This window comes from Lingula anatina, chromosome 3 (genome assembly GCF_051362555.1).
Source record: "Lingula anatina isolate TDL-2025a chromosome 3, LinAna3.0, whole genome shotgun sequence".
NCBI classification, from domain to species: domain Eukaryota; kingdom Metazoa; phylum Brachiopoda; class Lingulata; order Lingulida; family Lingulidae; genus Lingula; species Lingula anatina.
Window position 1 is genome coordinate 25,960,999 of NC_141769.1, and position 26,271 is coordinate 25,987,269.

The 26,271-nt window shown below is 39.0% G+C and overlaps 1 protein-coding gene across 4 annotated transcripts in view; it reads right to left on the bottom strand.

Moving 5' to 3' along the window:
• Positions 1–26,271, bottom strand: part of LOC106150526 (uncharacterized) — a 68,921-nt gene that overhangs the window by 31,834 nt on the left and 10,816 nt on the right. The window contains exons 1-4 of one of the 4 annotated variants that reach the window (XM_087010013.1): positions 20,422–20,598; positions 19,105–19,264; positions 13,388–13,421; positions 5,369–5,519 (exon numbers count right to left, since the gene is read on the bottom strand). In XM_087010013.1, coding sequence (XP_086866139.1) covers positions 5,369–5,519; positions 13,388–13,421; positions 19,105–19,264; positions 20,422–20,595 — 519 coding nt within the window. In that variant the 5' untranslated portion in view covers positions 20,596–20,598. Of the gene's footprint in view, positions 1–108; positions 286–5,368; positions 5,520–13,387; positions 13,422–13,716; positions 14,021–19,104; positions 19,265–20,421; positions 20,599–26,271 lie in introns of those variants that run through there. The other 3 variants (XM_087010012.1, XM_087010014.1, XM_087010016.1) reach the window with 3 other exon arrangements.

The following is a 26,271-nucleotide window of genomic DNA, read 5'->3' on the forward strand; positions in this document are numbered from 1 at the left end:
CACTTTAAAGTCTTTTTAAGAAATTCAAAAGACTTTACGTTATCCAGATCGTAAATGAAATGGATTGTTTGTATATTTCCCCACATGTAAAAGTTTCGCAGTGCCTACCTGTGTATTTTTCCCATTCGAGTCGTCCATAGACCGAAATGCAATATCGAGCATGACTAGAGAAACTAAGCTTCAGAGCTGCAAGATGCGCCCCGCTATCGCTCACTGGCTCTGGCTCACTACCGGAAAGATTGATTTCACGTGAAATACAGTGGGTACAAAAAGATTAGTGAAGCCAAGCCGTGGGAGCCAACATTAACGAGGCGTGACAGTAGGCCTGGCGTTTTGCTGTTCGTGTATTCATTTCAATACATGTTGGTAACTTTTGATACGATTTAAACATTACGTCCTTTTTTCAGATTCTAACAAATGCAACATCATTATAGCTGCTTTCTTATCTTTTTCTTTAACCCCGGCAAGAAATACTAGCACGGATTATATTTAGACCCAAAGTTATGTAACCCAAACAAAGTTTGTTTAGTATCAAAACCATTAGCTGGTTTATAAATGTGTGTGAAATGTGAGATTATCAAAAAGGGCAACAAAAAGTGTGCTAGAATCTGACAAACGTACTGATGCAGATGTGAAATTACTCATGTTCACTTACAGCTACTTATTTTATAACCCATTTCGCGGTTACTAGATATAATTACATTTTTTTATTAGGCCTAGTGATTTAGTTGCTATATTTATTTCTTTATTTACTTCTAGTTGTGCAAACATACAGTAGTATTTTAAGTCCCATAGACAGCCAACAATGTTAACATGTAACATTTTTAAAAAGCTGAATAAATTATTATCAGTTATCATGTTTCATCGCCACAGATCCGCCTAATGCATACAGTGTTATGGCGATGAGTGTCGTGAACTGTCGTGAACTCCCTTTCATACTTCAGCCTACACCCGGCTTTCTTTTGGTTTGAGACATGTTCACATATGTTGCACATATATTGCAATTGGAGTAAACAAAGTTCAGTGACTTTATTGTAAAGATAGCAGTCAGGGAGTCTGTCCAATATCTACCTCGAACCACATCTCGGCGTGCAGGAATGATAACAACAGAGTAAAGTTACTGGCAGGATAACCGCATAGCTTCAACCGTAAACGCCCCGATTTTCAAAACCGACCAACTTGAAACTAATTCGACAACGGTCGACAACAACCCCCAGTTCGCTCTGCCGTTGTCTTATTTAAACAGCGTCATTATGAAAACGTGTTTTGGCAGACTACGTCTAAAAAGATGAAGATACTGAAAAAACCTTACCATCCCCACCCTTTACTGGTAGCCTAGAAATTCTAACACGCCCACCAGATAAAAGAATTCAAGCATATAACAGAATGAAACATTATGTGGTGTGTAACTCAGGGTGAGGTAGTCTTCCAGATTTATAATATCCAGACCGGATTTCTCCAGGAAATGAGCGAAAAAAACTGACCTAGACTACAAAGATAAGACTTACTCAAGTCGCATTTTGCAATTAAAAAGAATTATTCTAACCGATGCAAAACAATTTAATAAAGGTCTAAGACCATTCTCTCGCTTTTATTTTCACATTTTGCGTATTGTTTTTCTTCACACAAGTAGCAGGGGAGCTAACGGCAATATTTTTTCTCTTTATGATTTGTTTGTATTTTGATGTTTTTTGAACCGTGTCGTCGCCAAGCAACTGTTGTCAATATTTCGGCCTTGGCGCATAGTTTCAGTTCAAATTGTACACATAAAAACGACAATACAAAACTTCTCTAATAATATTTCCGTCTATCTTTAAACCAATTTCCTTTAATAAACACCCTTTTTTATAAAACCATATCCAAATATGCGCCTGTAAAAAGTCTAAGACCGCAGACGTAAGTCCTTTGTTTGTGTTTTGGAATCCCCCCAAATGAACGATCTACATTGATTTTTCAAAATAGGACTAGTCAATACTGTCACCATGGGCTTTAGGGCCCCCAGGCTGTTCATTAAAAAAGAAAAACAATCTTTCTCCCTCTGCTCTCTCTACACCAGCAGTAAAAAAAGAGTGATTCGTGAAACTATGACATCTAACCAGAGGGTATTTGTATACAACCGCCCCCTCCCGAAAAAAATGTAAACTCTATAGCACGAACCCAGCAAGAAAACGGTACCGAAATTTCTTGCCTGCCTGTTTTGATGCAGATAAAATGTACCATCAAGTTTGATTTTGTGAGATACATCACTTCAATTTGAGTGAAATTCACCTGTGTATAATGGAAGTAATTACAGGGACGCCGCTGTGAGTTTGATCCAGCTGACATTTAACTAAACTGGTCGCATTATTAACCTTGAGCAACCTGACATTTAGAAAACAGCTACTAGACATCAATTTACATGTGTGCACTTCCAAAAAATATCCGAACATGAACACTTTGAAAAAAAAGGAAAATAAAAGGTCTAAACACAGTATCATCAGAATGAAAAACAAAACAAAAAACAATTTTGCGTATTTGATACTTAAGTCTATGTCGGAGTTCGGAATATTTATTTATAATGTTTATTTCGAATTTGCACGCCCCCCCCTCTCTATCTCTCTCTCTCTCTCTCTCTCTCTCTCTCCCCATACGTGTATAAACTATGTATGCAACTTTTCAAACCCCATACATTGGTTACTGATAACATATCCGCGATCCGTCAACCTGCTGTTAAACAAAAACAAGTAAAAATATGTTTCGAGTTCTACAACCACATTGTCAAACGCAAAGCTACCCGTATCTCTTACGAAGAAATCTTCCTGTTCGCGATTTCAGACCATACTTAGCAGATATGGAAATGGGCAAAATGGGTGGGAGAACAAGTCAAAATCGGAAGTCAAGAGAAGAGTGTCCAGGGATGTTAATAAGGTCTTTTGTGGGCAGCGATGTAAATTAGCACCTGACATCATAATAGATTAGTGTAAGCATGAAACCAGGAGCAAAAAAAGAGGCATTGTATCCGTTCGTTATTCTTGGGCACTGTCTTTATATTTAATATATAGGAAAGTGAAAAGATGAGAGGAGCTGCGAATCTTTTCTCTAAAGATGGACCGGAACGCAGTATAACCAGAGACTACATTAAATATACGAACATCACGTTCTCTTTTTTTCGTGATACCTAAGTTGCTCAAACTTTTCCAAAGTGACAGGAGTGCTAAATAAACAGGAGAGCTCTTTATCTTAAAATGCACTTTAATTTTTATATGACTGATCTAAAACAGACTAACAAGAGGGATTCGTGATTTACCTTCATTCACAATCATCTAAATTTGAAACGCGTCACTCTGCGTGTTTATAATTTGAAGTGCGTCAAACGATCCTGCTCTCATAATTCTGTCGATTAGATATGTTTATTTAGTTTTTAAAAAGCTGTTAACTCAAAAGAAACAAAACAGTGGTAAGTAGGCAACTAAGTAAGTGCACCTCATCTAACACTGGTCACACGTCTGCAAATAGACAGTGGTCAACAAAAAAAAAAATGGGTGTAACACCGCACCGTGGCACCGACTGTAAATTACCATTTGATATATATGCGCGAGACCTCCTTACATAGGGTAATAGCCTAAGCAATGAAAACTTTACACTGACGGGTCAGGTGAACTAGGTGGCAATTCTGCACTGGACTGGACGCTTGGGACATTTTTCTGACCTGGTCACACCGACAGACACTGACCACTTAATCGACCACAGTGACCAAGCAGACGTTTCTCTTTTGTTTGTGATGGGGGTTAATTATCACGTGTATTGTTCGCGCGGTTTTTGAACGGATGTGTCCCGATGTGCTTGGATAGAAAAAAAAAGAAACATTGTCCATTACATTGAAAATGAGAGAAAATTCTGGTGTTCTGTGGATTTGGTATACGTGACAGCTTACAGACCGTGTGATGAATGAAAGGGGTCAGTAAGTAAACTTGTCTATCTATATATTAGTGTTTTACATTCGTTGAAATGAGCGCCTAGATTTTCTTTGAAGTCATCTTATCACAGAGCTCTTTTGGTATTAGACTCCCCCGAGCAGTTGGATTTGCATGGAAATGCAATTAAAACGATGCACAAAGATTAGATATATACATTGCTCTTTGTGTAGATGACACGAACGTATCACGCACATATTTAATTTCTACACGCCCATCTTGCTTCCCCCCTTTATCCCCCACCCCAACTCACCAAAACCCTCTGTTTTTCTCGTCTTGAAAACTGTCCACATTTTCTAAATACCAATTTATTACAGCGTTGGCATGGTGTATTACTCCCCAAATAGTTGAATTTGCATGCACCTGCATTTAAAGTGAAGTGTCTCGATTAGATATACGTTGCGCTTTGTGATGATGGCAAGATAAACTAGTCCCTGACTTCTTACACCCAAGTGTATCCCCCCCAACCGCCCTTCTCTCTCTCTCTCTCTCTCTCTCTCAAACACACACACCAGATAAAAGCACACACGTGAACTGTCTGGTGATGAGGCAAAATCACTTGTCTGTCCTTTCCCATTTAGCGTAAATATTACTTATTACTAAGAAATTTTGTTGTAACATATTTGGAGGGAACTGCACCGATTTCTACAAGACGACAGCTTATTTAGCAACAAACTGCCACCACCACAATAAAGGAAAGGAAAGAAAAGGGTGCACATTGTCCCTTGGTCAAAATGTCAACACAGATCCCATTAACACTATTTTGGATTTGGGTGTCAGGAAAAGTACAAGAAAAAACGGGACTTAACTCTCATATCAATTTTCCAGAAGACAAACAAAATTTCTTTCGGTCGTTTTTATCCTATCTGTTGACAAACTACTGAGTTTCACCGGAAATCGAGTGCACTCCATTAAGTTCATTTCCAAATATCTTTACGGGGGACTATTGCAACTGTGCTTAAGTTTACACCTATTTCATTCATGTCCTTTTCTGTCCATCACCCGGACGTTTTAGGCCCAGTAAATTAAGCACAACAGCAAATAATCCTGGCTTTAAAGTTTGCGGACATGCTTAATTTATTCTTCCGAGGCTTTGTCATTTGTTGGACACGTAATTTAAGCCTCCAAATTTCATAACTTGTCATCTTTGTATTATGTTTGGTGGATAAACTTACCTCTTCAGATCAAAATGCACAGGTTTTGGGTGGTCAAGACACAAATGACCCTGGTCATGACAATCGAATAACAGTAGAAGGATTTGTCACTGGGTTTTAAGTCGAGTAAACTACCGGGGCAATAGAGATGCCTATGAACCAATCTTTTTGTATGAAGGATTACATAGGGTTATGCGGAAAATTGTACGCATGTGCGTACAGATATACGCACGCACAGATATACGTCTAATTACGCTTTACCTGGTTAAATATTGCGTAGAACACGTCCAGGTGGTTGCCCAGATCGACCCCTTCTGGGTACTGCTGCTGTAACTGTTCATCGTCATTCGCCCTTTCTTCGTCAAAAACGTCTAACTGAACTGTCAGATCGGGATCTTGGTCTTGTTCTTTTCTGAAATGAGAAGAAAAAGGAACGATGCTAAAAATGTATATTTTTTAAATAAGGCTGTTCATTAAATAAAACAGTTGAAATATCGAGAGTAGGAAACCAATTACACTTGTACCATAATCTTATCTTATTGTGTAACAAGAATCAATTCTGTAGGGGTAATAGTGATTTAAGGCAACGAAAGTTTTTTTAGATTCTTTATCAAGACAATCTCTTCACCTCAGCCTTGTTTTAAATGTCAAGCGGATGTCGTAAAAGATGTCGTAAAATTGTTCACGTATGTCACATCGCACAGGCTATATCTATATTAAATAAGGCACTGCCCTCAAGGCATACGAATAAGTTTCACAGAGATAAAACAATTTACTGTATTACACACCGGCCTACCTAAAAAAGACCTAGAGGATGTATCTAAATTAGAAACAGCACACAAATTTGTCGCTGCACCCATGATGCAAAACGCCGAGAAATATTTAAAGGAGTAACATTTTTTGTGGCGTCTCATTAACACACCTGGTGTTTTTTAAAGGGGTGGTTGTTGGGGTGGTGACTTATTAATGATACAACTTATATAAATTGACGAGGAAGGGGAACCGTTTTGCCCAGCCTCACTGACAGCACAAATGTCGGAAGAGTTGTCTTTTATTTTCGGTTGGGCGATTGGTTGGAAGAATGAATAAAAAGTTAAACAAGGTCGTTTTCGCTTTGTTGCTATGCATTGAAGGGGAAAAGGATGTCCTTGTGCATGACCAAAGGGTCACTTTTATGGTAAAGTAAAAAATATAAAGCTTTTACTTAATCCACCGTGATGAAGAAACATAAAGGAACCTAAGACGCTTCGGTCAGTGAATTCCACAGACTTGGAGACCAAATGCCTTGCGCCCTAAACTCTCTCAGTTTGGGATTAAAACGCTGCTGCCTCTGTCACTCGATTCTTTTTTCCCCACTTGAACATACCTTGTGATTCACGTATCGAATTTCATTGTTTTTCCAGTGTTAACAATACATGTTCAAACATGGACTCGGGCTGCCGTGCTGATCCAGACAGAACAAAATGGCGCTAGTAGCTTTTGGCGTGACGTGTTTGAAATAGATATATCACTGCTTGTTTATGGGATATGATGTTCGCCAGAAGTCTAATGACAGGCTCATAATTCAAATGTCGTATTCTCTTTCTTGTTCGACATATTACCTGTTATATGATCAAGCTTGCTTATTTTTCCTATTTAATGAGTCCCCGTGAGCCAATTCGTTTCTTGTAACAATTCCATATGCAGACTTAAGTTTCATGTTTTGTTTATTGACTGAGGGCGTATTTTGAGTTTATTATAACAGGATTCTGATCTTGGAGGAAACCGTTGTACACATTTTACCGAAAGGGGAAGTGTTCGACTTGTACAGTCTGACGGCTTCTATCCATTACTTCTTGAAGACATAGAGATGGATGAGTCACAAATTAAAAGCTTTTTATGTAGTTTCTAGTGGGTTCGCAGGGGGTCATCGGCTGTTCATAAAAAACTACTCAATCGTCTGCTGGGCCCATCAAGTACGACAATGCCGAAAACTGGAGCAAACGTGCAGACTCGTTCGTTGTTTGTGCACGGTGTCGGTTTTCAATATCGCTTCTTTGTACTGGACTGTGCCTAGTAGAGTGAAGGGTATAACGTCCCTGATACTAAATATAAAATTTTGCTTCTTTTTGAAGATTCCCTCGACTCTTATTGCAACATCATTATTCATTTGGAATTTAAAAAATTATCAAGTGTGGAGTTTTTCAATATACAATGTTCAAATCCCTTGACAGTTGTTGCTTTTGGTCAATAAAGCGCATAACATTGTTAGCAGGATGCATGAGCCCAGATCCCAATGACCGAGCTTAAATTAAAATTCTTCTGATATTATATTATAATCTGAATTACATTCCGTTGCGTGTGGCATTAATTTATTCCAGGACCCCCAACAAGACACCCCTGGATTAATCACTAATTTAGCCAAAGTTGCACGAAAATTCATTTTTTCTCTTTTATGTGTTTACTTAAGGTTTCTGCACAGCAGTGTCAGCGGGTCGAAGTAAAAGCAGTGCGTTATGATTCTGTATCAAATATGGCTTTTCATTCCATTAGGTCCCAAAACAGGGCTTTTCAGGCGAGAAAAATGGGAGGGTGAAAGGGCGATGGTGTAAAGTAACTCTAAACCGTCATGGTATTATATACACATCAACCCGGCATATTTTGTATTGTTTCCTTTATAGGTTTGAAAATAATATGAAATAATATCTGTTAGGTGTTTGTTGATAGCCGAATTTTCCACAGCCACTGACTCTATCTCGGGTAAACTCTCTTGGGTGAACTGCGCCCACTCCTAAGTCCAGTGATTTCTTTAGAGGGGGGCCCTTAATAAACCGCTTACTTGTATAACATTGTTTCACCCTTTGTGGTCACTTCTAAGTCAAAAGGTAAAAGATCAAGTAACCTTAAGTTGGTCACTTGAAGGAAAAGTTTAAAAGCTCATTGTCAGATTGAAAAGACACAACAAGAGTTGTAGCAACGATCTTGTCATTGTAGTCCTACGGCGCCGCAGGGATGTGAAATGTGTATGGGCTTGAGACTGTTTGTCCGATCTTTGTATTGTATAACTTACACGTTAGTTACAAGATTCCAAACAATTATTTTGGACACGAAAGACTAACAGAGTTGAAAAGTAACTAATAAAGTTGAAAAGTTACTCTTAATGAGGCCAATCTATTTAACAAGCGGACCAACAATAAAATTTCGATTTTCATTTCTAGTTGAATTGTTTCTGCTCAACGCGTAAAACGAGTTTTTGAGGCGTGCATTTGGAGAGAAAATATGGACATAACGAAGCAAGAGTTTGGGCCCATTATTCTTCAAAAAACTTCATTAACTTAACACCTTGCCTCTTCCATGCTAACTAAACTCGTGATCACAAATGCTGTCACACACTTTCGTCCGTATTGTAAATTTTACGACGGAAATGTGATACGCGAAAAGTAAACCGCTACGGAGGGATCGCAAACAACGGCGACATGTTAGTTTGCTTCCGCGTAACTAGAACAACAGAAGCACAGCGACGACTCACCGTGGGACTGTGCGAAAAAGAATGTGACGCTTGATACAGTGTAAATTGTGTCATAATTATTGGTAATATTCTTTTACGTTGGCATTCGTGCATCTTATTGGAAATGTTGACCGAAACATGAATGGGGGACTGCTTTGGGGGTAAAGCGTACTTGAGATGGCTAATTTGTATAACCTTGAGAAAGGGCGCCAGCGTCTCTTCTTTTGGTCAAAATTTAAAAGCCATACAGCAGCAAACCAATGTGTATGTGTACGTGTGTGTGTGTGTGTGGGGGGGGGGGGGGGGGTTGGGGGGGGGGTGGAGGGTAATATCAATTCTTTGTACGAAAAACTATTGATCTAATCACGAGCCGTGTGCTTTCTCGCGTACGTGTTTGGCACAACTCAGTTTGTCTCTTGGTAACTTTGAACCCTAATTCGTCATGACTTTTAAAGTTTGAATGGGTAAATCTAAACGCTGCTGTACATGTTTTTGTAATCTTAAACTGATATTTCCGCGTGTTAACTGCTTCACACTGTGTCATACATACATAACCTATACGTGGCAATCGGCACGCTCTGTCGCCCACTGAAGTATAAGGACTTATTATGTCTCTAGCAGAGCACCCTTATCTGAAAAGCACTCTATATGCAAAATGGCGCCCTGTACACTAGTGGAGGATGTCACCCATTCTAGTTACAAAACACGTATTGTCACCAAACTTCATTTTACTATACGGACCACTCATTTGCTACTCAGGCCTGATCGAGATTCATTCATAAATATACTTTGGAGCTCCGTTCACAAATTCCAGCCTGTTTTCGCTGCAATATGCGGTTAAAGGATGGGGTTGTTAGTTCATCCAAACACAAACCTAACTGGTGGCGCTTGGACGCCTCTGTGGATGTGGTGACTATTGCTATTCAAGTCACGAAGGAGACACCGTGCAAAAGGCCGGAGCCAGTAGACTTTAATGAAAAATATAGTACGGCCCACCTCGGTTGTTTCCTATGTTTTAATAAAATCGTCATATAAGCCCTGTCCAATTAATTCCCAAACGGGGTGAATTTATTACTGAGCACACGAGAGATAGACATTTGATGCCGATCCCAACGTCAACATTCATCATGTTATTTGAACATTGTCACACAAACATGAGCATTGATGGAAAGATGAGCGGTAACGACATTTATATCTAATATCTGATATATTTCAAATGTGACTGAAAAACCGCGGTTATTTTTTTTATTAATTTTCTTAAAATTTTTTGAATGGCAGGTAGCATCTTGCGGTATGACAAATAGTGAAAACAGACCGCGAAGAACCTGAGCGTTTTGTATCATGATACATTGTTCCATTATAATACGATTGTTCACTTTAACCCTCTGCAGAATATGATATCCTGGGCCCATATGTTTCAAAATTTTAAACCAATTTGTATTAGATCTTGCCCACATCTTTAAGTGACATGTCACGGGAACAGAGACTTTTACAGTTGTTGAAAAAAATCGAGGGCAATTACTATGATCAGGGCAAAGAAACCCACCCAGGTTTGGACTTCAAATAGCCATAATTTCTTACAAGCGAGCTGGCGGTAACAAGACGGTCGTCTGCGCTGGATAAAGACCAGGCCAGAGGTCATTTTCAGCCCAAACGTGGTATACATCTGCCGAAACAAATTGCACTCCAAAGTCTTATAAAATCAAAAGACTGTTTGTACAAGTCTTATGGTTGATTTCATAAAACGCCTCAGGTGAAAAATAAACACCTCTAAGCAGTGGGGGAAGTATTATGTGAAACTGAGGTTTTGATGTTATAGCGGCGTGGAAGCAGACTATGTACGAAAAATACAATATAGGTGAGAGGATGTTCTCTTTAGATTTTAGAATTTGGAACAGTCGCGATGACTCAATATGCGGGCTTCCAATTCAACGACGCAGGGCCCATCCATCTTACTCAAATACGTGAACTAGGTGACTGTTTTCAAAATGTAATAGCACCCATTCTTAATAATGCATTCTCTGCGTGTCTCTCGTTAGCTAGTCGTCGTTTCTCACGCAGATTCACGTTGGTCCTGTGCAGGCAAGGGTTTAGCTCCCAATTCACAACTGGCGTATTTGCTCACTTCTGAACCAGACAGATCTTTCCTAACTCTCTCACAATAGTACAGCTAATGTAAAATACTAGATATAAGAATGCTTCCACAAAATAAGTAAAAGAGGAATTTTGAAAATTTTGGCAATCAACCCTTAATGCATCGAAATAATTACAAAGAAGACCGATGCAGCCGGACCTGCGAGATGTGAACGCCGCCAGCGGTTGTAGACCAATTCACAACTGAACTAACTTCTATTTAAAGTTCAGTTCTGCTGTTAGCCAACTAAACCGAATTTCGTCTGATGTGAACAAAACCAATGAAACATTGCAAACAAGGCAGATTTTGCCGTAATCCTCTTCCTCGGGCGTGTTTTCACTCGCACAGCTAAGATTTCAAACGACATAGCAACAATGTCAATATTTTGTAAAAGTGAAATCTTACTACAATGCGAGTTCTGCCTTGAGTGGTAGTCAATCTACATAGACCTGCGTTTTATTTTCCGTCCTTGTCATTGTGCTTTTCAGCGCCAAGTGTGGTGTCAGCAGTTCAAGAAAACTCTTCAGACCGTGTTCCCTATTCCTTGTTAATGCCAGAGACAAATCAGAAGTACTGGTCACGGTTTTGATGTTTGTACTGCTAAGCTTATTTCGCATGCTTGGTAGGTGCCCAATGTCTCTGTTTGAACATGACATCGCGGAGCGCATGGCCCAACGGCCGATTTCATCCCGGACAACCAAGCTAATTTTTTATCGTTAAAGGAGCAATTTGAGATATAAAGTCTTTAATAATATCACGTGTTGCCGTGCCCTTCATTACAATGACATGTCATCCTCTTCTATACCTTTTTACACTTTTCATTTTTGGGGTTATTACTTTGGCTTGTCGCATCTTTAAATCTGAAGTGCTGCTAATAGTCTATAATGAAAGAAACGATTTCTGCAAAGTGTTTATATGACCTTGTGATCAAATTAAGGCTAATTGGTATGATTTAACGGAATTGAAAATCAGTAAAGCAACCCTATTAAATGGTGCTCCTATTATAATTTTCAGCCCTTCAACCACGTTCTACTTTCTTTGCCTCAACAATGGCAAGATTCATTGAAGAAGACTGCTGAACCCAGAACTCCTAAATGCTATGGTTAAAGTATTCCTACTTGTGGGAAAAGGTGAACCAAAAAGCAACCGCAGCTATGGAAATCCACGCATGGATATAACACGATTTTCCGCCATCTGACCACACGTTGTGAAAATATGACCATGCACAAGCAGCGTTCATTCAGAAAAGCACTTCCCGCACACATCCGCACTTCTTTTTGTACGCCATGTTGTCAGAGTTTCTCGCTTCGGAGCACTTCTTAAGGCACTGTTTTACTTTTATACAATTCGGTCGAGGACTTTCACAATTAAGTGTCCATGTTTAAAATGAAACAGGTGCGGTGGTGACTTAAAAGCGTTTACCTAACTCTCACCTATCTCACGTAGACAAACAGATGCATGTCAAATTTGCACAGTAATGGATCACCGCCTCTTTAAAACAGATACGAAAAAAAGTTTTATTTTTGAGTGGAAAGACATTTTTCGAAAAAAATATTGAAAAAGAAATACTTGATAACCATCATTTACTAGGAAAAGACATCAACGTGTTGCCATCAAATCATTTTATATCAGAGCCGCAGCGTCAACAGGTGAACACGACTGCGCATGCGTTCTGCCTTGGGACTACTATTTCCAGTGAACCTAGTCAAATATAAGACGGCTTATCTGTTTAAGACGACATTAATTAGTGAGGTTGACGTATACAGGAATATTAGCGTCCTTACAGCTATAAATATACCCGTTTTGATTGTAACTTTTGACAAGTTCCTCTAGCAATGAATACTAGTGTGATAAATTAAACAGACTGACTTTATAGCACTGTATGCGAAGCACCATATAGGGTTGGTTGTTTAAGTATTTTTTTTAACAGACCACGGCACATATGAAGCAAACAAAACCAAACATGGCCAACGAATTTGACACAACACTGACTAACTTTGTTTTGACATCTTTAAAGTCAAGCAAGGAAGGGTGAAATCATCGCGCATGATGTTATGAACGAAGGACTCCAGACCATTTATAGTTATACTTTGGCAGGATAGGTTTATGCACGCTTATGACTAGAGGCCATCCTAGTATGTATTGCCGACCTACTAGAGACTTTGTCTGTTTAAACACAATTCCAAACGAAAATGTCACAAGAAGGCCGCGATAACACTTCATTTGGAACTGCCTTCGTCCCACGTGAGATTTGAATTATCGCCGCTAAATGCGCGATGTTTCCATATCTCGCGAGATGGAACGAAAGTATGAGAGCGGAAACAGATTGGCTTTATATATCACGCACACACACACACACACATACAAAAATATTTGCATGATGAGTTGATATGCCTATGGGGTAACTTTAGGTGCGGTGTCGTCATGATATGGCAAATGCTTTAAATAACTTCCCCGTCGTACCACTAGCGATGCAACATCTTAAGTTAAAATTACCCAATGCAACGTGATAATTTATAGGTCTCGGACATCTCCCAAGTCCATTATTTGAGCATGCCGGCATATGGCATTTTCGTCATGTTTAATTACAGAGGCGATTTTAAGCATTTCTTTCTTTTTTTTTTTTTAGTATCTATGTTAAAAAAGCTGTATAACTTACCGCAATTGGTTTAGAACATCTAGCAACTTCAGCGCTGCAAAGAAAAAGAAGAGAAATTCAGTTATAAATTAAATACTTTTGTACAATAATAAATACAAATGCTACCAAAGTGCGCTCACCTGGTGAAAATCGTTTTTTCTGTGAACAAACAATGAAACCGAGCCTTATTAACAACTCTTCTCATCACTTTTTTTTAAAGTATCATTCCATCCCAAATCTATAAGCACATTTTGTCCGATGTACGAAATCTGACAGGAAACATTTGTGACCTTGAAAACGCTCGGGGAAGATGTTTTTTGCAAACTCGTTCTGCGTCGTGTGGCACTTACTGGTAGGTCTCATCGTTTCATCCCCGCTTCTGTTCTTGGAACAACGCGACATAAGTAATCTAACAACCATCAATTTAACATTTCAGTCCCTTATCTATATACATTTCCACAGCATTTGACCAAAATCTGCAGCGTATACTTTCTCTTCTTCACTCCGACTCGCTACCATCTTTTTTTGCTGTCACACTGAGCCTTGTATCATGGCAGACTTCATCATATTACCTACACGCACTATTTAACTCAACGACGTAAACAAGAAACAATATGATTAAATACGATCCCGCCATGTATTGGCACGTTTAACGACGAAAATCCTTTGTTTGAATGATCGGAATCTTCCTTAGATCATCGGTAATGTCGAACGGTAAACAGGCCTTTTAGGGGAAATAATTATTCAGTGACGACCAACTATGCGGGTTTTGTTCGGGTTTGAAGATCATTGAAAATCAGTGTGAGTCATTTCCATTCAAACAGTGTGAGTTGGTAAGAGGACCTTGATTTTGAGCGACTTCCTGCATAGAATCCAATGATATACTTGCGTATATTACGCCATTCTCGTCGTAGCGGAATTTTATTTTGAACCTGCCCTCATCCCTGGGAAATACCTCTTTTAACAGGATCAAAAATGTAGGCCCAGAATTCTTCCAAATGAGGTTTAACTAATGCATACCTAGCATTTAAACTTTTCTTTATTGGCATTTGTGTCAAAATATTGGGTAGAACCGAATTATCCCCAAATTTAGTCGAAATGAAATGAATTACTCAGCCTCGCTTTCTTTTACGAAACACTAACTAGAAGGGCATCTATCATTTGAAGTTTAGACATACATGTTTCATTTTCATAAAGATGTACAGTTTGACACAAGGATATGTTTCTAAGAAAGATCTGTTTCATTTTTGGGAAAAATGTTTTTTTTTTTTTACTTTTGACCTTGTGTAACGTATTTCATGTACCTCCTACCTAATATGACAACGTCTGCAAAAGCGATACAAAACAATTCGTGAAACTTCATGCATACATATCCAATTTGCTTTCTTACGTATACAATACCATATTATCTAAAGAACCAGGAAAGGAGACCAAAAATTGATTAAATTAAGTCAAATGTTAGTGAAATTTCGTGACCTCACTTCAGTGAGTGTTCTTAAGCCCCATACATCTTCCAGATAAATAAGCGCCTCATTATATTTGCAGTAATATATTCACATTCAAAGTCCAGTACGGGTGCATGCAGTGTTCGCCACGGGACCCTATACTGAACGTGAGAGGCACAACAAGCCTTTTCCTGTTCGTTAAGTGTCTCCAGTCAAAAAGATGAACGCGATAACTTGCCTTACACACTTTATTAATGTTTAACAATGTGCGAAGGGTTGTCCAATCCCGACAACGATTTCATTAGCGTTGCCTTCCCATGACTGGTCACCTCCCGTCCGTCTTTAACCCTACCCCCCCCCCTCGCGTGCGAGAGCAGCCCCCCTTCTTAATGGCCATGCTCACGACTGGTCATCCATTAAAAAGGTGCCGTCTCTTAATACTTATACTTTGTGTAATGGTTCACCAATATGTTATCGATAGTGATTATTACGTGATGTTGCTACACCTTCAAAAAGCATTATCGGTATGTTGCAAATAATGGGATACTGAATGCAAGAACCGTTATCGCCCTGGTAGGGTCAGGGGGCATATTATGAGGAGTTGTAATGTGTTTGGATTGATGTGCGTGTACAAGAGAAAAGTCAGTGCTCTGTTCCTCGGGCACTTATTGACCAAATTTCTCTAAGAGCTCGAACAATCACTCCACAAGGACATTTCGAAAACGCATCAATAGTAAAGGGCCATTTAAGTATCAAACAGGACACAAACACTCAAACATATAGTTTTGTACAATAGTGTTACTCTAAAGTTAGGGAAACTTTGTGTACGGCAAATGTTGACATTCGGCCCTGCATTGTCTCCGATCACGAACCAGGGTGAATTTGAGGAATAGTGAGTTTATCAAAATCTAAATGGACTGAATATGTCAACACAACTTAGTGAGAGAAGAGGCTGGCTCTGAAATCTGAAATATTAACACTGTCTCGGTTTTCTTTGGCTATTTTCTGAAGTCGGTAGGTATTGGAGGTGGGGTTGGGTAAACCTGGGTGTGACAGGTATATTGAAAATGCACCTGAGTGTTACGTATGTTTAAAATGTTCAAACATTTCTATATTCAGCCATTGCCTATCCTTAATCATGATAAAAGTACAGCTAAAAAGTCCTTTTCTGATCGTTGCATGTTGCATTCCTGCAAACAGATATTCCACTTTAGAATGTTTAAGCACAGTGCGATATTAGCATGAAAAACACACTATTCCACCACACACACTGGCAACCTAATATTCAATTTTTGTGAGGAAATCCATAAAACGGCTAACACCGATAAAATGTCATTTCTACGACGCCAGTTGTTTGTATCGTAGAGAAATCCCATTTTTAATCATAACTGACATCCAATAAATTGGTGCCTGTTGTTTTAAAAGTTGCCCATCAACTGGAGTATGCTGTCTTTATTATCAAAATGTATTTTTATTTTGTTCAAACCCTGGCGCCGGAATTACATGAGACTACATTGGATGACAGTGTAAATTTTGATACGCATTTCCTCATTATCAAAGTAGAAGCAACGTCTTACTTGTGGTTTAGAAGCTTGTCTTGTAAAAAATGCACACTTTTCACCTCGCAAAAGGGATGGTGCGAGCGCATGCTTATGGCATATTTACACTAATAATTTTCTCGCTTCCACAGCCCATGAAACGCCGTCATCCATGCTAAGATATTTGAAAAAAGGATAGAAACCAGTGTGCCTGAATGAATGAAGCGTTTTCTCACTTGAAATGGACAAATACAGCTTAAATATAAGGAGATACGAATGTCGATACTGGTTTAAACACACCTAACATTTACAAAATGTGGTTGACGGGTAACTTAAAAACTTAAGATGAAAAAACATCAATTTGTTATACATCCTGAACACCTCTAATCAATTAGACATTTTCCTTTGTATATTATCATCTCTCTCCTTGGGACTCCACCTCTTCGTGAAATGATTTTAATGTTAAAATGACAGGGTTAGAGATGCCATGCTTAAGATAAATGCCTGTTCATTGGTGGCTTTGTCATTACCACTGCAGATTATAGACTTTATGGGACGAAGTTTGCCCCCAAGACAAGATCCTATCGCTTGTCATATTCATCTGAGCCCGAAGCGTTGCTTCTCTATGCTGAATCCTGTATTAACTTACGGCAGCCTCGATGCTATCTTGTTATGACAAGTTGCGTGTGGGTTAAAGTTGGGCAACCCTTTTCGTGTAAACGTCTAAATAATCTCTGATATTCGCTTCAGAAAAAAATTTTGTGTACAATGATATCTTTGTCAAGTTTTGCGTGCATTTTCATCTACAAGTTCGTTATACAAAGAGTTTGAGCATAAAATGTTACTTAGAATAGTAGCTATTTTAGGTATATACTCGTAATCTAAAAGGAAATATGGAGTATCATATCCCATCTAATGAATCTAATGACATTGTCGTACAAAATGTCCAAAAATGTCCCTCTCTTCTTTCGACCGCTTCGAAATCCATCCCGCTAAACCGTAAATCTTATTTTTATAGAAAGAGATAAGACGTCATCATGCATGCTATAAGGCTCCAAAAAGGTCAAATACTTTCAAAACAATGTCAGTTTAATTATGACTTTTACAAAGTGTTCATGGCGGCAAAGGTATCCGTGCAACGGAATTCGGGATGTATTCCCCTGCTTGCCCAAGTGTAATTTGCAACATGTTTAAAACGAATAATAGGGGAGATTCGATGGAGGTGAGATAGAGCAGGGAGAGATGGAAAGAGTGACCGGGCTACTGGAACCGTGCGTCACTGAGGGCACAAAATGATTACTTTTTGTCAAAAACTTCCGCATGCAAATGAGCTTTTTTAGAAACGAATACTTTGACAAACTGATGCAGTGCTTTAAAACGTCAACATCCCGCCCTACATATAAAACGTATTCATAGCACACCATAAAGTTAGTCAAAATATCTGGTTTTTGACGAAGGGTCTTGCCAACATTCTTCCACCGCGAATCCACAGCAAAGCTATCTCAATGTTCTCCAACGGTTGAGAGCCCCCCCCCCCCCCCCCCCCCCCCCTTAATTTAATTATACTGTATCTGTATGGCCGGCACTGTTTTAACAAGGGCCTTGAGAAGACTTTAAATATGTCATTCTGCTCATGCTAATGACTCGCCCGGATAGGCGTCTTTTATCGCGAAGAGGTGGACTTTGTCATAATATATCATAGAGAAAACCATTATCTTCTGAATGCTATGCATAAAGTGAACCCATTTTGCGCAACCCGGATGGTGTTCATAAATAAGAAATGGTTTGTTTTAAAACATCTTTGGTTTGCTATAAACATCAGTTCACTTCGCAGGTGCAAACTCTTGCTCTTGTTGTAGACTTTTGTCTTTTGTGTTTCAGTTTCATTCACAAGTACTCCACGCCAATGCTTTGGTCTTAACTAGCGTAATGCGCAAATAGGTTGCTTATTTCACCATTACATGGAGTGTCCCGTACAGTGTCACGGATTAGGTGAGATTTCATAGGTCACAGAAAAGCGTCTGACACCATCAATAAAACTACCTTCACTTAAGTTACACTCGCTACCTAAGTCATTATTGAGCACACCGTGTCATAGGTAATCTACAATGGGACAATATATAATAATATGATATTGCGTAACTACACTGTAATCATCGGCAACGACGCCATTACACTGATAATCAACTAACAGGTATCATAAGGGCTTACATGGCAAAGGCAAGATCACGGAGGCAAACCCCCACGAAATCATTCACTGATTATACGCGTCTGCTCACTAATTCCCCTAATTCCAGGGATTTTTAAGTACAGACCCAGGTGACAGCTACATACCAGTACTCATTGGTTGGAATCTGATACAATGAAAACCATGGTCTAAAACCAGGTTAATTCCTTACCTTTCCTGGTTTTCTCTGCTAGTGATTACGTGATTGCACAAAATGACACATTGGCCTTATTATAACTTCGGTTAATCTTTTAATTCGTGTTTCTTTTTTTTCGTTTTTGATTGTGTTATGATAATCCCCGAAGAAGGCCCAGGGGCCGAAAGCTCGGACTTTATTTAACAACTATTATGTAGATCTTTCTAGATGCATCAAAATGTTTTTACTTCTAATTATTGTGTTATGTACACGAAAATAAAAACAACCTACCGCCACATTTTCGGTTTTATAGCCTCATATATACGAAAATGTGCAAGACCAACTCTTTTATGATTCTAGTTCCTGTAAACAGAAAAGTTTAGACGGCTTACCTATAAATTCGTTCCTTATCCGAACTCTAACCTTGATATCTTGGGCAGAGATGATAAGACAATTGATAAAGGCGAGAAGAGAAGTCTTATATTGGGCGTTCCCGTCTCCTGTGAGTTCCCGGATAATAACGAAAAATCTGTACCTCTCATTTTTCTGTGTCTGAAAATAGGAAAAATATAAAACTTTCAATTAGCAAATTGATTTTGAAAATTCTATTCCGTTAAAAAACGAAAATTATAATTCTAAAAGAATTCTATTGTGATAAGCAATTATTTTATAAAACTATACCCCCAATGTTTAAAGCCATACACTTTCCTTGAACGATTCTGCTATGTTATATATTTTCTAGTAAAGTCGCCTAAAGACAATGGTCTACTAGTGTGCACATATCCCATTTGCATATAATTTATTCAAGTCGTTAAAATATAATTTCAATTTCCTGTGTTATATTGTACACTTGCAGATTGTGAATGCTGTTCATAAATCATCATGGTCGTAAAAAAAATTAATCTCCAAAACAAGTGCCTGCACAGTTAAAACGAGATCGCAGTGGCGATAATGATAATCACGACGATGGTAATGGTGATAATGGATCCGATAAATTTTACAAAAAAAAAGTGACTTTATTCTCGTATCAACAAGACCAAATGTACCATTTGTCAATTTGAATGATTATTTTAATGACAAGCGCCATCATTTTGTCCCTTTTCTTTAAAAACAAGAGCCCTGAGAGTTACGGCACCCCGCAGTGATAATAAGAGGTGAGGGCAATCGCAAGACTAAAGTTGACATCTTTATTCTTAACGATAATAAGTTTTTACGCGTGCAGGTCAAGTGGAGGCAAACAAGTGCAAACTTGCAGGTGTCAGAGTCGACAGAAATCAGTAGTTGGTCACCAACAAGTGCACTTTCATAAACGGTTTCCTTACCGCCCCATCCGAGTGTTTGCACGATGACTACGACGAAGCTTGATAATGTTCCATTGAAGACAACCATGAAGTGAATTTAATAAAACCAATGGCAAAACCTCCAAGAGGTTGGTATCAAAATTGACCTTTTTGGTGACGAATGTGTCGCATAAGTTTTCTCAAACAGTGTCATTTAAGGTAGGCCTTTATGGCATTGATGATGTACAAAGAAAATCTATTTTGTCATAAACTTCCGCATGTTAAGTAACTCATAAGAACGAATACTTTGTCAAACCATGGAAATAAATGGTGTGGTACCATATATTTCCATGGTCAAACTAATGCACTGCTATTAGACCTCAACATCTCAACTTAAATACACTATGTATAAAAAAAAACACAGCTCACCATCAAGATAGTCAAAATCCCATTTATGATCGACATGGAAAAATCAGAGCCACATACATTGTCACGCCACAAAGCATAGGCCCGGCATTGTTGTAGGATGTTCTGGGTGGGAAAACTGGCCATAAGGATGGTGATATCTGGTCCCATATCTGCGTTAACGTCTTCAGACCACATTCAAAATGGTCTTTGGGACACACCATTAAAGGTGCGGTTGACCCGTGCGGCTGGCCCCAAGGGCAGCGCGCTTACTTAGCCAAATACAAATGGGTTAATGGAACCAGATACAATGTATATAATTTCCACTGCTAAAAACAGTCGTTTGTAGTGGTCTAAATTATCACCTTTTATTCAGGTCGTATGGGTACATAACATTAATAGCACGAGTGCTGCCACACGCTGTTTAGGTTACTTTCAGCGTGAAAAGCATTAATTATTTTCATAATCTGGTAATTAATGTTTTCATATTTTAAACTTTTGTCGGCAACATAGGGGTAAATGAGCTGTCGACCTTGTTTGTTTTACCTGTAACTGTTCAACCCAAGTCTGTTTTGTTTATATACTCAAAGACAGATGAGCTTACGACCCACTTCATGCCCAAGTTCCAGAAAGAAAGGTTGTCAGATTTTTCCATTGAGCTCAGAACCGAGGCGAAATTCCCAACGCAAATAAAACTGATATTACCGATCCAAATGTTGTGGTTTGAAAGGCTCAGTTTTCACGACTTCTCAATACCTTTCATTTTCAAGACGGATCATGATCCTAATGCAATTATTACCATGCCCACGTGCTAATGACCCTCCACGTTCTGTCAACCACCTTACACTTATACGGGGTACTTTACTTCATTGTCCAAAGTTTGTTTTCTTCCGGATGTTGCACAATGTTTATATTTGGACAGGTACCACTTAACAATATCAAGGTGATTACCGACCTAATCAGCCACCATAGGATTAATGTGAGAAACGTAGCACGCACTAAACACCACGATACACCCCTCAACAGAGGTAAGCGCCCTGAAGCGAAATTATTAATATCTGGGACGCCAGAAAACTCCATAACTAATGTTTCGGCATAGTAATATCAAAGATAAACAGAGGTCCTCTTTTTAGTGAAGACTGAGAGAGGGAGTTCCATACCTCTAGGCACTGGGGTTAACAAGTCGTCGGGAAGGACGTTGGTTTTTATGTTTTTGGTCAATCCCTTTAAAACGTGCAGTGCTTTCGCGTACAATGTGGTCATCTCGTGGCTAAAATAACGAAATGACCTCAAGCGATAAATCAATGATCTTAAGGCCCAATGCACCCGCTGACGGATGATGCATCTACACTGTGAAATTTGAAGAAAGTCGTTGTTTTTAATTAAGGAGACAGATTTGCAACTTACATGAGTCAAATGTGCTTAAGATATGGAGTCATTACAGGGTCGATACACGGCCACAAAGTACAAATTCTGCCTTAAGCATTGACGACTTAATGCATTAATTGTTAAAGCTTTTACCGAACCATTTTGGTATTGTTGGCGGTCCATCCTTTTAGACCAAGCCCTTATTCCCCAGGGTAACCTAATCCGGACTCATACAGAGCCGCACTGGTCAATGGCAGGTGTCCACTATATTCTTGTCATTATCTTCCGATAGAATTTCAAAGAGAAAAAACAAGTTTCCATTGATGGTATTTGTAATTTCACGGACATTAAATGCCCATAGACGTTTAAAATAGGATCGTGGTTGTATACTGAGAAATTGGAGACGTTCCATAGAACTGATAAATTCCACTGCATGTCTCACCTGTAAGGTTTAATGCCAGGAATATGCCCCAGGGAATGACTAGACTATGCTGCTTCGGGGCCATATAGATATAGATATATATACAACGGGAGGCCGGACAGAGCGCATGCCAGTCAACTAGATACTCCAAAGAATATCTGAACCTTTTTTTACTCTATACAGTCCCAGGGTGTAAGATACGGCATAGGGGAGCAGGTGGCGCGCACGGCAAAATATGAACCAAACACGACAAAGGTGCATCTAGGACACCTCTACTGACCAGAACAGTCACAGTAGCCGCTGGACAATGGTTCAAGTGATAGCAGTCGATCTTATCACAGCACCATGGTCTGCGGGCATGCCAGGCTATTCATTTTGTCAACCACTGCCAGCATTGACCATACCTCAAAGTCAATCATCCTTATTGTCATATTGTAGTGTTAGAATGGCAAACACCAAAATTGTAATTTGATTGTATGTATATTCAGAATTATTTCGTGTGGAATTAAGTATCGGTTACAGTGCCCAAATACTTGTATCTTGTAATCCGTTTGTTTCCCTACCAACGCCTAAGACCACGCCATATAGGCCTATTACCATCATAATCATGTAAGGCAAAGGCTACGCATATGTTAAAACATAACGAATATACAGTATATATATATTTCTGTCAGCTTTCATAGACAAGTCACTCTCTCGAACAATGATTTTGCATTGCAGATTGTGCTACTTGACTATATATACGTATTCTACGGAACACTGACAGTGATTGGATGACATAATCTACTTAGACGGAATAGATTCCGAACATTGTCAGTGTGTGTTTAGGTATTTCGATCCGAGACTATTGAACCTTACTTCCCTTGGTGTGTATACCACTACGTCAGGAAGAGGTCTGTGTCGTAACGTGATAAATATTTTTGTTCTAAAGTACACAATATCATGAATACAGAACCATCAACGTGGCGCCCTGCGTAATTCTGATCTCGAGATTTTTGCAAAGAGAAAGATGGTCTAGATGGTCCTACCTACAACCCTCCTCCCATTCCAAACGCCAAACTCGGACACGTCGATAGCCTATAAGACCGGTCTAAACTTGAATATTTATGTCAAAATGGCCCAAAGCTTCAAGCGACTTTTGGAAGTTCTGTGTCAAATATTTCACCCCATTGTCAATGTCACGGGCATGGAACGAAACACGCAATTACTCCCTGGGGGTTGCAAATTGTTTTTTGGAGTAGATTTAGCTGTTTCGTTGGGTGCCCAGAATGAAGGCAGCGTAAGATAAATTACCAGGATGACTTGCAAAATACACGCAAGATCTGATTTCAAACCTGCATATTTATGAATGGTCTACCGTAGCTACTGTGACAAAACCTTGCACAAATAAACTTTCCATCAAATCCTCGTTGACAAACTGATCGACTGTTGACCATGTCATCCCCCGAGATATTTTAATCCGGTGTGCACAGCCTCCACTGTTATCAGATCTAAACCAAGATGCAAGAACAACAGTCAATATGTTTTACTATTTTTACTTAGACTTTATTTGCTATCCAGTAGTATGTCATCCTGACAAACCAAACAACATATATTCAATTTCGTAACTTCAGTTGTTCACACGATTCAGAGCACACTTAGAAGGTAAGCGTATACGGGGCACTTGTAATCACTTATATACGTTGAATTCAAGAGGAATGGCTCTCGGAGGTCGAGGACTGCTTATAATTGAAATTTAGACAAAAGTTAAAATATAGTTTTGGCAGCTGATTCGCAACCAGTGCATGAGTCACATCTAGGTAAATATGGTCCTTTAGAGGATGAGTAATTTACGTTTAAATACTGATTATTTTCGTAAATATCTATCTCATATGGCAAAGAAATATTATTCTACGGCACATACACGCATACATGCTAGTATAGTAAAGATAGCAATTGCCGTGAAGGAATCGTTTTACTGACTTTTATAAACACTCACTTCAAAATAAAATTTGGGCGAAATGGGCGTCATAAAGAGTTAGACAGTTTTTTTTACTCCTGACAGGAGACGCTGGAATCGTGCTTATCCAGATCTGGCACGTCACCTTAGAGAAGCAAATGTCACAAGGTCTTCTCAACATTATTTTTTCTCCACAAAGACCAGTGGCTGCCTGAAAGTAAGACTTTTTATTTCTGCTCTCTGGTTTAACCTTTCGGTTTGTCTAAGAGCTTCCTTAGGCAATCTCTTTGTAGAAATTGCTTGGTAAGGCGCTATATGCGGGGTCATATGAAAAATGCCTTCGAAAGACGTCTAATTCTCTATCATCCAGTCAATATTGACACTCAGCAACTTCGGAAGTACGAGCAACCAAATTTGTTTGGCTTCGACAAAAAAGGCGAATAAAGGTTTAATGCCCCAAGGTAAAATCAGACCAAATGCGATAATAATAACGCAAATGAATCATATATAATTCAGTCTTCCCAAACTGTTAGCATAGACGGAACCAAAGACTATACATTTTCAGTCTTTTATTCAAATTAGACAGTTTACAACATACATGTTGATTGGAAGATTGGTATAACGGATAGTGACAACAGATGCAACAAAATGCAACTTCATCTTGGAATCATGATCAACATAGGTAGTTAACTTCCCCCTCCAACTTTTGCATATATTTCCCATTTATAAGGAGAACACAATGCCCACTTTTCATTGGCACTATACATGGTTGAATCCGTTTCCTGCAGAGAAGAGCTCACAGGCGCGTGCTTTATCCCACCGAAACAAAGCCACAAAGCTGCTATAACAACAATGGGACTTCTCCCCTATTCACAGATTTGTCTAGAATTTCCCACACACGTCGAACATAAAGAATGGGACGATTTTATTCGGCGTTCTTATCACCCACAAACGAGAAAATCCTTGACCTTCAAGCTCCCTTTGCGATATAAAGGCGGAAAGAAAGCATCCATAGAAGCCAAATGAACCGCTGTACAAGAGGACATCTTCAAAGTTTACTCGTGATTGTTTTGTCGAATAGCTGGTCGAGTGTCTGAAAAATCCTATAGCAGATGGCTACCAAAAAACTACCTTCGGAAAAGAGGACTTGTAACGATACAATCTTGCTGAAGAAAACTTAAATTACTATTTGATTCGAGGGATTGCATTTAAATCGATAAAAATGCATGTTTGAGTTACAGAAAGACCAATGGCATTGTTTAAGGCATCTCTGTAATAATTGAAGAAAAAAGATATTTTATATTATTGAACAGCTGCAACGATTATATTTAAGGCAATGTATTGTAATGATAATGTCATTCGGAACAGGTGTTTTCATTTGATACGGGTCTTTTCGACTTTTTCAAGTTCAATTCTATGGCCGTTTACAGACGTCTGAAATTTTAGCCTTTACTATCTTTCCTGTGGATGCCCCGTGAAGTTAAACATGACAGGCCAACCCCTCCTTGATGGACAGTCTTCTTAAAGTTCTCTAAACTGAAGGTATAATAGTTTTTATCTCATCATTTCCAATTCTTAATTTTGGATTATTCATTTGTTATATTTTCATCCTCATTTGTTGCATAGTGCCTATCACTTTGTCAATCTTAACAATGCGTTCGTTTAGAAAGTGATATATTATTTACAAGTGCTCTTTGAATATATCACAGGTATTGTTCTTGGAAACGGTTTCAAGTTTCCCGATCGGAAATGGCGATGCTGGATTAAGTAATGCGTTAGCGCCATATTTGGAAACATTTATGATGCGTTGTGTAACACCCGCCATTTTGTCAATGTCTGCTTTTGATACATTATCGTCTGCGTCCATTACAGCACTGTCGTCTTGTCTGATGACCTGATGAGGCTAAACTAGGCGGGATTAATGGCATTTTGACAGAGACATGAGATGCAAGCAAGAGGAACCAAAAAAGGAAACGCCATTAGGCTGCCAAAGTACTTGTAAAATTGCACTGCCTTGGGCAACAAACCTAACTACTGCTTGAAGATTTTAGAACTTTTTGACAGTTGATATGCCAGGACTCGCTCCCGACCTCCTGTTTTCGTAATTTGGTGTTGAATGGCCAAAAATGTGTCGCAGCTGCACTAC